This window comes from Aristolochia californica, unplaced genomic scaffold (assembly GCF_029961685.1).
Source record: "Aristolochia californica isolate CCGP_79_NKW_82.1479 unplaced genomic scaffold, dmAriCali1.0.hap1 SCAF_2, whole genome shotgun sequence".
Classification (NCBI taxonomy): domain Eukaryota; kingdom Viridiplantae; phylum Streptophyta; class Magnoliopsida; order Piperales; family Aristolochiaceae; genus Aristolochia; species Aristolochia californica.
This window is the reverse complement of record NW_027181881.1, coordinates 10,486,600-10,501,554: the sequence shown is the minus strand read 5'-3', so window position 1 is coordinate 10,501,554 and position 14,955 is coordinate 10,486,600. Positions and strand designations below refer to the sequence as shown.

The 14,955-nt window shown below is 38.5% G+C and overlaps 1 protein-coding gene across 2 annotated transcripts; it reads right to left on the bottom strand.

Annotated features, from left to right (window-relative positions):
- Nucleotides 1-3,644: 3,644 nt before the first annotated feature.
- On the bottom strand, nucleotides 3,645-14,754 carry LOC137955875 (probable nucleoside diphosphate kinase 5). Of its 2 annotated transcripts, none has more exons than XM_068803064.1 (5): nucleotides 14,237-14,754; nucleotides 12,674-12,898; nucleotides 5,247-5,354; nucleotides 4,690-4,799; nucleotides 3,645-4,093 (listed from the first exon to the last, which is right to left on the bottom strand). In XM_068803064.1, the coding sequence occupies exons 1-5, from the start codon at nucleotides 14,284-14,286 to the stop codon at nucleotides 4,062-4,064; spliced, it is 525 nt and encodes a 174-aa protein (XP_068659165.1). In that variant the 5' UTR covers nucleotides 14,287-14,754; the 3' UTR covers nucleotides 3,645-4,061. The 2 variants fall into 2 exon arrangements, with proteins under 2 accessions (XP_068659165.1, XP_068659166.1); XM_068803065.1 differs by having other exon boundaries at nucleotides 4,690-4,793.
- Between the last annotated feature and the right edge of the window lie 201 nt (nucleotides 14,755-14,955).

The following is a 14,955-nucleotide window of genomic DNA, read 5'->3' as shown; positions in this document are numbered from 1 at the left end:
AGAATGGCAGATGGTGTAGACCAAGACCCATCCAACCTTCGAGCAACCACCAACCCTGAACCCATGTTGTAGGTAAGAACCACCCCTGCTGTTGCAACTATTAAAATTGTCAGCCCTTTAGCACCTTGGAACACTGCCAGAGGTATAGATCTCTCTGGATATAACCTAGCAACCTGACAGTAACGCCGTAAAGTAATGGGTGACTTGTATATCTCTTGTTCCATAGATAAACCTATGGGCCTATTTATCCATCCTCTCATACATGTCCAATCAGTCACCCCATGCTTTGCAACGATACGCCAAGCCAAACAGAGTGTCCGCAATCCCTGTTGATCCCTGTTGAGCATACTGATCCACAACCTTGACAAATAACCTTATTTGTGGCCCATATGATGCACAAGGAAGAATTGTCTCATCTGCCCCTTTAGACAAAAGGAGAATCTTTCCATTCTAGCAATCCTTGACGACAACTGACATCCTTTTCCTATCTGAGGGAAACGCTAGAGTATCCAATAACTCATATTGAATAATTGACCCATTGAGTGTCACTTCAAGAAAATTTCCATTTCTATTGATGAGAACCATGTGCAAGAAAGCAGCAGCATTAACAAAGGGCTTCCTCCTCCTGGGACTGAGCCTAGTAAATTATAGCTCCACTCTTGCTTTTAAGTGGAATAACTGTGTTGCATATTGCCATAACTGTGACAAATCTGATGATCTCAGGATCATAGGTAGCAACAACATTAAGCAGTTCCGCATCGTTTATGGCATCTCCAACTTCATTTCCATAGAATTTTCCATTTATACAGCATATGTGGAAGATCATTCTATTTTCGGTGAGGGTCCCCGTCTGATCAGTCAAAATGTATTCCACTTGTCACAAATCCTCACTGATTGCTGTATTTGCAGCATGGGAATGGGTGTTAGTGTCCGTACCATACATCTCACCATCCCAGGCTATAAATTTTGCACATAAACTTGTCACAAAATCGAGAGAAACCTTGATAGAAATTGGAATCATGATTGAACACAACAGCTCAAACCAAAGAGGTATGACTAGTAATTCATACCATGGCCCTTCCTTGGGATATAGAACATACCATTGTTGTCTAGCCTGCTGTACAGAAACAAGAAATCGAACAACATGACTTTGAGGCATTCTGTCGAACAGCTCCCCAGCATTCGGAGCTCCCATGAATCTTGGAAATTTAAGTTCAGAGAGACAGAAAATTCGGTGGCGTTGCCAAGGCTTACCCCAAATGACGGTGAAGTGGGTTCCCCGCGGAACTGCTGAGAGATGGAATGGGAGGGGTAGGCAGTGGCCGGAAGTTAAATCCCACCGGACTTGTTTCCGTTGACGCCAACGTAGCCTCCTCTGGGTTCGGTGGTGAAGAGCAGCCGTTTTGGGCATTGCCACATGGGGATTTTCCGAGACAGAGAGCTCTTGGATACACACCGTCAGAAGAAGCACCAGAAGACACTCTACAGGCCGTGAGGAGGGGTTTTGGGAGGTCGAACCCCCATCCTTCATCACTGACGCAAAGGGGGCATAATACCCTTCCGAGATCCCAAAAATGGAGGTCCCGCCGGCTAATTGCGAAAATGTTGAGGCCGAAATCGACGCCTTTTTGCTCGTCTAAAACAGCGCCCGCCTCTTCTATAGGGACTTCGGCCGGTAACGAAGACGAAATTTTTTATTTTGCTGGCCATTGATCGTTCTATCCGTCCGAGATAGCTTCTCGAGCGACTGCTTCTCGTTGCTCCATCGAAAGAAAATACTTCACCCAGGAGGCACACCATTTCTGTATTATTTCCGCTCCAATGCCTGTTGTAGCCATTTCTCTGATTTGTCTGTGCATTGCCATCACTTCGTCTTCTTGGCTCATCGTGTTCCCACTCTCATACCAGTTGTTACGGTCCCGGATCTGACACAAGGATTCGTTGGGAGGATCTTAGATCTGCCACGGGTTACGGGTCTGCTATGCATTATTGTAGGGATAGTAGGAAGACATGGGGAAGACAAAGATCAATGGAGGAATACGTAAGTTTTTGAGGAAAACCCTAACCTCGGGATCAAGAAGGTGATCTCTAGCCTATTTACGTTAGATTTAACCTAATTCTCAATGTTTGTCCTTCTCATTACTCTTACCCCTTAAATAGGGTTCACCCTATTAGGGTTTAATAAAATATTACAAAAATATCCCTATGAATAAAATATTCCAAAAATATCCCTATGAATACATAATTCCAAAAATACCCCTTGTCACCTAAAACTGAAATAAAATAAAGTAAGTTAAAGAAAATAACTAAAATAATAATGTTATTGCGTGCATAGGTGATCTCAAACCTGCTTACGCTAGATTTAACCTAATTCTTAATACTTCAATCTTTCTTTTTCTCATTACTCATAACCCTTAAATAGGGTTTACCCTATTAGGGTTTAAGATAAAATATTATAAAAATACCCCTATAAATAAAATATTCCAAAAATACCCCTGTGGCCTAAAACTGAAATAAATAAAGTAAATTAAAGAAAAAAACTAAAATAATAATATTATTGTGTATATAACAGAATCTCATAGGGAAAGAATAACATGGCAAAGCCTCACAGGAAAATGTGGGGAAAAATCTAAAACCCATTTGACTCAAGAAGATTACACGGCTGAACCATTAAACTGTGCAACCAGGCGGGTCAATCAAACTGGTATGAATAATTAAAAGGGGTTTTTTTTATCGATTAATGATGAAATGATAGAGCTATGAACATTCTTCAACATGCTACTCTTGAATTCTCATTCTGTAATTTGAGGATGAAAATAACCTTATCTTTAATGCCATCTTTCTCAACAATATTCTCTCCTTAAATCCAACTCTCCGGAACCCAATTGCCCCTGATCCAAGACAACAATTTTTTTGCCCAACAAACCCAACAATCCACCGACCCAACTCTCTTCCCATTTTTTAAAGCATTTCAACCAAGTCGTCTGATTTGCCTCCTTTGACCCACGTTGCTGGAACCAAACACCTACTTCCTTTGCCCTCTCTTTTGTATCTTCTTCTTTGGTCTTCAATAAAGGAAGAGCAGGTATTGAGAAGATCAAATATGAGTTGGGAGGATGCAAAGAAGGAATTGATTTAGTTGCATTGGTATCAAGAAAGTCCTCTTCTATGAAGAAGTGAGTTTCTGCCACAGTTTAAAAGCATTTCCGTAGCTCTTTGTCTGGAAATGTTGTGCTTGTGTTAGCTAAACTCTTTGAATTGAACAACCATGTGATTCTCCATGAATGTGAATTAGCTGATTGTAGAGTGTCACACTTTAATGGTAAAAGTGATAAACTCTTGTTTGAAAATCCTGATAGTAGTCATGTTTGTTCGTATTTCATATACAGCTTTTAATTTTGTAGAGAGCAATGCCAAGGAGCATACTCTATACGCTGTATAAAGTGGACAAGAAGAAGAAAGACGGATCATTTGTTATATAGTCGTGCTTGAACAGACCTGTCATAGTAAGGTAATCTTTTTGGGTAAGTCACCTTACTATGACAGGTCTATTCAAGCACGACTATATAAAAACTGATCTGTAAATGATCTGTCTTTCTTCTTCTTCTTCTTGTCACTCATCCGCCATTATCATGCTCCTCAGATCAAAAGTAAAACAGTGCATCTTCAAAACAGGATCACAATCAATAAGTATTTTGATGATCATGATCATCTTCCTTTCTTCTCTAATGCACACATTCAAATCATGCGCCTCGATAATTTTGCTTGTAATGTTCTGCTTTTTATCTCTTAACTTCTACAGTTAAAGTCTGGCATGTGCTGGTGTAGGGATGGGCAGGATGACATCTACCTGAGGACGAGACAAATATTCAACGCTGGCATGGTTTCCAACATCAACGCCACCTTGGAAGATGCTGAAGGTGAAGTAGTGGCGGTTCCAGATCTGAGAGCTGGGCGCCTTTGTGGGATCGAACTGCAAAATTACTACAAGTGCAGCTAAGTGCCAAGTATTACAATTTGGGCTGCTTAGTGCTATCCATAAGTAGCAGCTCATTTCCCTTCTAAAGCTCATCGTGTTTCAGATGACCATTCCCTGCAAGTATAAATTACAAGAAAATGATAAGATTATGATCATACAATATTTATGACTAATTTCAGGCAGCTTCTAATGTTAACTTGATAGAGCTGGCAAATTTCAATTTAATTTCCAGGCTGTATACAAATGCTTCCCAGAGGCGGGGAGCTAAGGAAATCTAGTGTTATTTTTTTTTTTGACTGATATAAGTCAAGGTACTCAGGCTATGAATCAAACACCATTAAAAACTAAAGATTATCGAACAAAATGATTCACAAGAGAGGTATCTGGCCCCTGCTCTAAGTTCATGAAGCCAATGTAAACGATTCTGCGTTGGTCATATGTAACGTCAAGAAGGAAGGGAGAAGGTCACCTGATAATCTATGAAATGGAACTTCATCAAATATCCTATGGATCATGAACTTGATATAAATAGAAAGACATTCTCAAAATGGTACACCACCTTTTTCTGTGGTTATTGATGTTTGTTCCACATTTATTATATCTTGTCGGCCCTTAATCTGAGTTCATCTCTCTGTCTTCATCATCGTAGAGCACTACAGTAATATAATATAGCAGAAATATGACAGTATATACAAAGACAAGAAACAAACCAGTACTGGTCTTTCCAAAGAAAATTGAAATCTCTCGTGCTGCCGACTGTGTAGAATCTGAACCATGTACACAGTTCCTTTCCAGATCCACACCACACATGGCTCTAATGCTGAAAGAGAGACAAATCAGGAGGAACCCATATATGGACACAAACTAAGCTACATGGATCTCTCCAGAAAAACACCCTCAGAGGAATAACATTTCATCTTTTGGCAACTCAAAAATCAGTAAGCTATTATGTGCCTGTAATTGGGTGTGATAGGCATGCTTATAATGGAGTCCAAGTTATGATATTGACAAAAGTCAAAAGCTACATTAATTGTTTTCTGATGTCAATAATCACTTTAAAGTAAGACCAGAAAAAGAAAACCTTCAAAATAACAACTGTAGCTAGTGTTGTAAAAAAGATCCAATAATAGTGTTTTTGCTACGAGGTAATTAATTCAGGGAATTAAACAAATTCCCTGACATCAGTGCAACCAAAAAGGAAAAATAGATCATGGCAAATATAACAAAACAATAATCAAAAGGGTTTGGGGTATTGAAAAAAACAGACCTAGTGGGATGTGAAACTTTAGCTTTTCTTGCATCTGTTGGTCCAATCAGGTTACGCCAATCAGATACAGCATTCACCTTTTCAAGAACCATTAAATACACTGGACCACTGAGAAACATCAATTTGTCAACCAAGTTTAGTTTATATCAGACAATAAACTATAGTTGTTTACTCGAAAACCAGTAAATTTCAAAGAAGAAAATGATGTTATATACATAATAGAACAGAAACATAGTAAAGTTTGAGAGTTTTGCATGGCAGGGAGAGCGAAAGGATTGAGAGAAATAGATTATTCTAATGCTGAAACAGTCCAATAACATATTCATGATAAGTTTTTTTGTTCTTAGCAAAAATGTTAGCAAAAAATTAATTTGAATGAATTTTCTCACCAGTGGAAAGTTTGGTGGAACTTAGACCTTTTTTCGGTGAAAATACGATAATATCAATGCTGAAACAATTTGATGACATGACTGTATTGAAATGCTTCCCAACGATAGAAAAAATACTAACTCCAAGAATTTTTGTTGAGTGAAAAAAACGTCCCACATTGAAAAATGAGAAGAAAGGTAATGAGTTAAAGTTGAGTAATATGTCTCCTAAGAGGCTAGTCATTTTGGGATAGAACTAGGCTCAACCCAAAACTCAACATGGTATCAGAGCATGTTGTATGTATGAGTCAAGACCCTGTATCTGCTCCCCCAGTTATTTGTGTGTTGTGGGCTCCATAAAGTAGTAGTCTATGTGTTGTAAGCTCCATGAAGGAGTTTGTGTGCCCCATTAGAGGGTTTGTGTCTACGTCTCAGGCCCGTTACGTGTAAACCTGGACATGAGAGGGAGTGTTAAAGGGGAAAAAGTCTCACATTAAAAATGAGAAGAAAAGCTAAAGGGTTATAAGGTTGAGCAATAGGTCTTCTAAGGGGTAAGTCATTTTAAGATGGAACCGGACTCAACCCAAAACTCAATAATTTTCTTACCCTCAAGAGTTTTGTTGAAATTTGACTATATATAGAATTGTAGTCTGAATATGATTCATTTTCAGAGTTGTATTCGGTTTACAATGTCTTAATTTGATTAGGATTATACTTGGAATTATACGAACTGTAATCTGGGGTTTGTTCAGACCTACATATGTAATGGTAATCAAATTTTTTTTCCAAGGTCAGCAAGGTTGTGTTGTTTGTGAGTTGAACAGAGATGATGAAGGTAGAAGAGCGGTGTTGTTGAGTTCAGCCTGTCACTCAGGCGAATTAACTGAGTTGACTCATCTTCTTTCTAAAGGAAACCTAATCTGCTCCAGCAAGATCACATCCTCCTCTGATTGATGTCGCTCTTCAGCTTGTTGTCATTTGATCAACCATCCTTCATTGAAATCGAACTCTTCAATGAGTCAGAGCCATGACCAATTCCTCACCACTACATATCCCCTTGTTTGGACACAAATCTGTTTATCCACCAACTGACGGGTTTCTGTCTAGTCCTCTTGCTGACCTGGTTTCTACTGTTATCTGATCAGTGTCTGTCGGATTTTCGGCCTGATCTACGTGCTGCTCTTTGCTGCCTGATTTTGGTATGTAAATTCAAGCCAATTGCACTTCCGAGCCAGAACCCCCTTCTCCAAATCTGACTACATCCACCCAGACCTGACCAAATCTGTGCCAACTGCCGTTATATCTCCTCCCTGATCTCAGTTTTTGTGACCTTCATTTTACTGATTCCATCAATGGCACTAAAGGGCTGGGAAACCAGCATTTTTCTGTACCATCGCATTGTTTTGTTTTTCATAATTGGTGATGACCATGTTGTGGGCCAAAAAGGAGTATGGGATCCTGGGTTAAGTACTTGGCTTTCCGCTACCTACCAGGCCGGTCTTTTGGGTAGTATTGGCTAGGTGTTTAACATTTGGTATCAGAGAAGGCGCTACGTTGCGAGTTCGACTCCCGGTGTGAGCGATCGTGTCGACCCATACGCAAGCAACCATGTAATAGTGGACCTCGTCGCTATGTGTTAAACCGCCATGGCGGTCGTAAAGTTGGGTCGTCGTGGATGTTGGCTCGTGAAGGTGGGTGTGATGTTGTGGGCCAAAAAGGAGTATGGGATCCTGGGTCAAGTACTTGGCTTTCCGCTACCTACCAGGCCGGTCTTTTGGGTAGTATTGGCTAGGTGCTTAACAAACCAACCTTAACTCTGTGAGAGAAACCAGCATTGTCACTGATTGTGAGGCTATAGAACCAGAGAATACTCCTACTGTGATTAGTATTGATGCTGCTGGACCATGGGCGCAACACAACTTTGGAATGTGTATCTAGACTTCTATGAGTGTCACCAAGCCAACAATGATATCAATTCAGGCAGGCTGCCACTGTTGCCGCCGAAGCTCTACCAGTCGCCTTCAAACCCATCTATGTCACCGCCGCTATCACTTCATTAGAATTCATGTCATCATTGTCATTGAAGTTGGTATAATTGAAGCCTTTTTATTTTTCATCTCCAACTGCTACCATCTACATCACCTTAATGACAAGGGACCCTGCGCTAGCTTCTTTCCTGGACCTTAATGACAAGGTGATATCAAAAAACAAAATATCACCTCAAAAATCTCTCATGTTTATGGAAGAAGAAAAAAGGAGGAGACACAATTTAAAGTAACATGAATTTCCTATTTTGGACTCAAGTTCCAAACATAGAAAGTCTTTCTAAGTTGCAATTTCTTAGTCCAAGCATGTTGAAATTGAATTTTTAACTAATAAGTAATTTACGATATTTTAGCAACAAGTTGTTTTGATTAAAAGCTTCAACTAGAGAGTCTTTTCTAGTGGTTTCTTCGTTTCCAAACTATTGTGACCTAAAGTTAGCAAGTCTTTTTAGTCAGAAACAGTTTCCTGTACTGTGTTTTTTTTTTTTTTTTCAGCAAGTAGAACTAGATTTAAAAAGTCCTAATTGGAGACTTTTTCTTATTGGGACAGCATGGGAGTTTCCTACTTTTTTCACTTGTATGTCTAAAAAAGGCCCCCATATGTAACCCAAAAATCACTCTTTTGTTGCTGAATAAAGCTCTGGTTTTTGTTCGTTTTTGGATAAGCACATTCTTGGTGTTTTTTATATTTGTTTGATATTTTTTCTTGTAGTGCAAAAACTTACTTTCTGCCCTTCAATTTTAACCATTAAACTTGAATTCAGATAGTAGTTTTCTTAGTTGTTGTTGACCTAGGTTATCCAAAATCTAGAGATAGCATTCAACTTGTTATTCCTTGAATCTAAACCGCCATGCTAGGTCACCTTTGAACATCTGCTCCCTTCTTTGTCTTTGATTGATGTTGCACTTCATAGCTGCCGTTTGATTGGCAATCACATCCAACAGAATAATCGCAGAACGGAAGAATTGTTCAAAGGGAAATATCTAACAGTCAGTTAATTATTCTAGACCTTGATTATCTGATAACAGGAACCGCCTGTAAGAAAACTGGATATCTTTCCAGATCGTATCAATCCATTAGCAAATGATTATTATTGCCTAAGCTATTGCATAGAGTCAGTTACTATTTTGGATCAGGAACTGCCTGTAGCAAAACTGGATATCTTTCCAGATCCCATGAATCCATTAACCAGTGATAATCGTTGGCTAAGCTATTACATAGAGTTAGTTACTATTTTGGACACAGAGTTATCCAACTTGAATCTGTCCAGCCATCCAGACAACAAATCGACCAGACATTGGCTTACCAATCTCTGTTGGGTTTCTACTCATGATTTTGTTTGCATGCTGTTGCTATTGCCATCGTGCTCTATTTGCTGCTAGTCATGCTATTGCCATCATGCTCTCCTTGTTGCTAGTCATGCTATTGCCATCGTGCCCGATTTCTCACCACTATTTCCATAGATACTCTCTTCTTGCTGATTCATTGAAGGAGCTGGTAAGTTCTGGATCACAAAATCCAAATTTCGTGTCTGAATCAGTTTGAACCTGCTAGCAACCAACTTGTTTTTGTAGAATAGAAGATAAGAAATGCATTCTGGAATAGAATTTACAGTATGCAAGGCCTTGTTCGATTTTATTGCTGGTTGAAGATGTTAATACCAGAAAGATCTCTTTGGTAATCTATTTGTTGGTTTGATTTCGCCCCACCCCAAAAGTTGTCACCTATCATTGTTATTTGCATTTGATTGGTTCCAGAAGGAGCTGTTGTTATCATTGTTCATTATGGATGTCACTGTTTGCTTGTCGCTAGCTGCTGCTGAAATATCTTGGCACTCTGAAACATCTGAACCGCTGAAAACTTGCCGCTATTGCAGTATGCTGTTATCCATTGTTTCTATTGTTGCCGCTAGTTTAATGCCTCACATATTTTAGGCAAAATTATGATCTGACAATTTGAATCTATTACTGATTGGTGCCGCTTGTGTCCTAGTAGTAGCACTGCACCAGTATGCTTCTCATCAACGACTGCATCCTGCACAGCTCTTGAACAGCTTATGGTTTTGGATTATTTTTATTCAAACTCAAGATGTTTCCCTGTAATCCATCTTGAGTTTGAGGGGGAATTTTAGAATATAAGAGTCGTAGTCTTATGAATTATGATTTGTATTCAGAGTTGTACTAGGTTTAGAATCTCTTAGTCTTATTAGAATTATACTTAGAATTGCACTAGGATTGTAAGTTTAGGGTTTATTTAAACCCAAACATGTAACTTAATGGTAATCTAGTTTTTAAAGAGTTAACAAAATCTGACATTTGTCCAAAAAGGATCGTAAGGCCAAAAGAATCCTTTTACAGTCTTGCCATTAAATTTTTTAAGTTTTGATACGCTTTGAATCAGTTAAAGACCAAGAAACGATTATAAGAGTTACACATTCAAGGTCTCAAGGCCTAGAGATTGATAATAAGTCCATTTTGGCATATTTTAAGTCAAGCACTGCAACAAATCCTGTTCTAGATTACCTAGAAACCCCACCAACCAGATACTGACAAAGTGGAATTTGAAGGGATTGAAAAAAGGAGCCAGAAATATTAGGCCAACTGAATCCAACTAAAGAGACTTTAAGTTTATGGCTTTCATTCCATACACCCTTTTTAGGTGCTAGTGTTCTGTCAAGTGAATCTTGCTACAACCATGTAAGTTAAGACATGCAAAAGTAAAGTACGTACTAGATTGCAATTAGCAGATGTAATATGATATACCCTGATAAGAAATAAAAGCAAAGGAAATGAATCCAATAAATTTTTTATCTCCATAAACTAAGAAGTTAGACAATTAGTTAATTACTATTGGCCCAGATAGCTTCCCAAAAGGGGTGTGAATTGATATTATAAACTAAAATTTTAACCAAGCTCAACGTTCATATAAGTTGTGATAAATTTAAATGCATAAATCTCATTGTGCATATAAAAATGATATAGATAAACGCATTTAACACACATGCACGGGACATAAGATTTTTTGTTATTGATATTCTCCTATTGGTAGTCACTGCCCAATAATCCTTGCTATGAATATTTCCACTATATGCTCTAATAGCTGGAAATAACAAAGAGTTTGTGACACTCTTAAGCCATGTGTAATCCCAATTACACGATTTCTAATCTCCCAAGAGATTCAATACAAATGACTAGATTCCGGCTCTAGTCAAGCACTCCCCTTCAAGATTCCCTGTTCTAGAAACCAATTCCTCTAGCTTTCTAGGCATTAGAGAACCTATAAAATAAGAAAAAAAAACACAAAAGTAGAATAAAAACTTACAATTTCTTCTTAATAAGGGAGACAACCCTTCTCCAAATGAGAATCAAGCCTACAGATGTATAAGCATGAATGATTGAAGTGAAGGAGCTTGATGGAACTAAGTATGCTTTGGAAATTTGAGAGATGTAGGAAGATTTGAGAAAATGAAGGTTTTTCTATCAAAGGGGGTAAAATTGGAACTTTGATGCTCAAATTAATTTTTCAGAGTTTGGGTATGCAAGTAAAAGCTCAACTCATTGTCCTCAAAATATTTGGAGGGGTATTTATAAGTTTCCCAAGCCAAACAAGTCATTTTGTGCCTATTTGTAAAAATCAGAACGTTGATTGATCGATCAGTAGATCATAACGGCTCTTTTTCTATTAGAATGTGACTTATTGATCAATCAATATGTTACCGTTGGTCCTGAAAAGTTAAGTTGATCAATCATTACCAAGAGATGATAGATCAACCAGAATTCCCCTTGGTTGTGCAATGCAAGTATGATCGATCGTACTTTATATCCCTGACTGGCAATATTGTGTTTGATTGATCAATCAGGTGGGATGATCGATCATTCCATGTAATTTTTGTTTGCCTGGACAACGTTGATCAATCAATCCAAATGGGATGATCGATCATGAGTTATAGCATGATAAGGCCATGTTCTGGATGATCGATCGACCTTATCAATCATGCTTTATAGTTTTGGCATGTGCACTTCTGGATGATCGATCATTGGTAGAAGCTAATCAATCATTCCAATGCCAGTTCAACTAAATTGACTTTTAAAGCATGGGAATGAATTTCTCTAAGTGCTCTAACATGTTCTAAAGGATAAATATGATGTTCCTAAACAAATTTATATGCAATGTATGTCCTAATGTTTTTTCATGAGTTAAAATGATATTTTAGTTTTGGAAAAAAGATAAAGCTTGTGTTCTGATTTCATAACATTTGTCTTGGTTTTGAAAACATAAGGTGTCCTAAAGCTCCAATGTAGATATGTGCTTAAATATCAGAATTTTGGATACCTATCTACTTACATGACTAGAGTTCTTAAGATTTCTAATTTGGACTCAACTCTAAGTCACCAATTCTTCACTCATATTTTTTTTGTAAGCTTTTCTTCTCAGCGACAATCTTCAAGGTCGTTTTGCTTCAGGTCTTGACTTGGTGACTTGATTTATCATTATCTTTGCTTGAACTTTGCCATAGACCTCATATTGTAGGTGTTGGAAGGCTTTGTGTCTAATCATATTGATAACACCGTTAGTAGCACAATTTCAAGCTACCCATTTTGTTATCATCAAAATATTGGAGACCAAAATGATTTTTCCATAGGTCCAATGATTACATACAAACTGAGCCTCTAAAAGCAAGAAAGGGCCTCATAATGATCAAAACAAGAGACCATGAAGACTTTAGATTATGAGTCCATACAACTTGCTTTAGATACACAAAAAGAAGCATCAATTGATGATTACAACCTTTTGTATAAATCAGGATTCGTGTATGCTAACTAGGACATTCAGAGCATACTGTCTACAAACAAGAGAACAATAAGAGCAAAAAGGAAGCTCCTTCATAGTAAAGCCATCACACGAAGGGAAAAGAGTTAAGAGGCAAATTGCCATGTAAAAACCTAGCAATTCAACAAGAATGCTTTAGAAAGTATTTATTAAGGTAAAAATATGTTGCAATGAATGTGTTACCTTGTCATGTATGTGATGAGCTTAGGGAAGAAGCTCTTTCCTGAATGCTCAGTGTAGAAGTGGGTTGCATTGCCTTCATCAAGCTGAAGAACCATATCTCTCACGATGGTAAACCCAGATTCTAGAATGACAGTCTTTATCTTGTTTGTGTAATTACCAGCCACTCCATCAGGTTTTATGATTGCCAAAGTTTTCTCCTTTGCCATGCTTCCATGGAGCAATGGGCTGACAAGACAAAGCAATCACATTGGCAGATAGCAAGGTCACTCTTTGGTAAAAACTGTACGGAAAGACTTGATGATAAAGAACGTTATTTTACACGATGTTATAAATATACACAAGTGAGTGGCAAAAGGTATGTTGTAGATGAGAGTAAATTGAAACACAAATAAAATAAAAGACTTGCATGAGTTGAAATCAGAAATGATGAGATTTTCCTTTTTTTAATTTAAATGTTGAGTCTTATATCCTCGTGAGACTTGAGCTCGAGACACCAAACTAGAAACTTCCCTAATTGGCCTTTGAGCCAAATACCAAATCCACAATATGAGAGAGTTTTTAGTAAACAAATTTTTCGTACTAGGTGGAAGTCAGTTACTAAACAGAAGTGTCCTTTTACAGACCATGGTAAACAGCAAGAAGCAACAGAATAAGTTCAGGCCGGTTCTTTAACAAGACAATTCTTGGCCCTCAAACTATAGATCTTAAAAGAGCCAACCCAAAAGACTCCATTGCACAAACTAATGCTGTTGAGGTAAATGGACTAGGACACTAGATCTCAGAGCAATTTGTCCAAACAGAAGGAAATAACAAGATCCACTGATTTCCAAATGCTGTGCTGCTTCTTAAAATCAAAAGTGACCAAGGAAAAGAAATTAGACCACCAACTAACCTAAAAAAAAAATCAACAAAATCAACAAAAATTGTGCCTGTAAACTTAATGCTTTTAAATCTGCAGGGGAACCATAAAATATCAAAACATACCTATTCCAAGCCAAAAAAATGAGCATAATGAAACTTAAAATGGCGTCCAAAAGATTATTGCAGAAAGTCATCGAATATGAGAATGGCCAGCCAACCATTAGTCTAGAAAATGAGCGCATACATATTCATGAGTTGTTGAACCTTTCCTCCATAAGTTTCCAGAATCAATGCACAAGCAAGAGGAAGCAAAGTCCACTTCAGTTTGAATTATCACTACGAAGCAAAGTAACAATGCCAAATACAAGACATAATATATCACAAAGAGCCTCTGCTGAACGAAAGTGATTTCACCGAACATTAGGAAATGAGTAGCAAGCTATAGAAATTACAACCAAACTAGACCGGTGCGACGAGAGCCTATAACAGAAATGACAAGACGCTTGTCCCGTAACGATCATGACTATGCAATTTTGCATGCGGCAACAATAGCCCGATAATACAGGTTTTCGGGAAGGCTACGATAGTTAGATATCCTCAGAGGAATTTTAAACAACTGAAACAAAAAGCAGTTATCACATAATTTAAATAATTTCAGCGAATTTCTAAGGTATACAAGGAACCAACACAACCGTCACATACCAGAGGAGAAAAATGGAAAGCAGGACCGAATGAAATGAAGCCCTTCTCATAAATTAAAGGTAAGGAGTGACAAAAAAAGGAATTTGTGAGCCTGGTTGCCTCCTCCAGTCAGATCTGTCCCGAGCTCGAACGGGGAAACAATCTCTGCTCTCTCCTACTGTGTTGCCAATTTAGCAGTCGTCTTTAAAGGTAGCTTCCCTTTTAGTTCACTTCTTGCAGATTTCGACAGCCGAATGAATTTGGCACACCACTCTCCAGCTGTCCCCTTCTGACCACTCTCACTCTTCAGACAGATCAATTAAAGATGGACTAACGACTCTACGAAGACCACCGCAACAGCCGTCTCCAGGCTTTCCCTGTCGCCAGTTCCTCGTCAGTTGTCCACTTTTAGTCACCATTAGCAGTTCCCTCACCCAGTCACCCTGTCCCTCAGATTATAATCGTTGTTCTCTCGAGCCAGGATTCGGTGCGAAGCAAGCCGCCGAGCAGCGCTCAAAGAGATTTCAGGGCCGCTTAGCCCGAATGTCGAAGCGGCGTTTTAGCACTTACAAAGCTATATTTTTCATTCGCTGCTCCGTATTATAGTTTTACAACGAGGGATCGGACCCCACTCTACGTCTCCAGATCCGGAGTCGGATAGGGTAACTGGGTCGACTCTCCCGATTCGCATGCCAAATCGCCAAGAAACTTTCTTAAAAGCAACTCGGCTTAAACTTAAT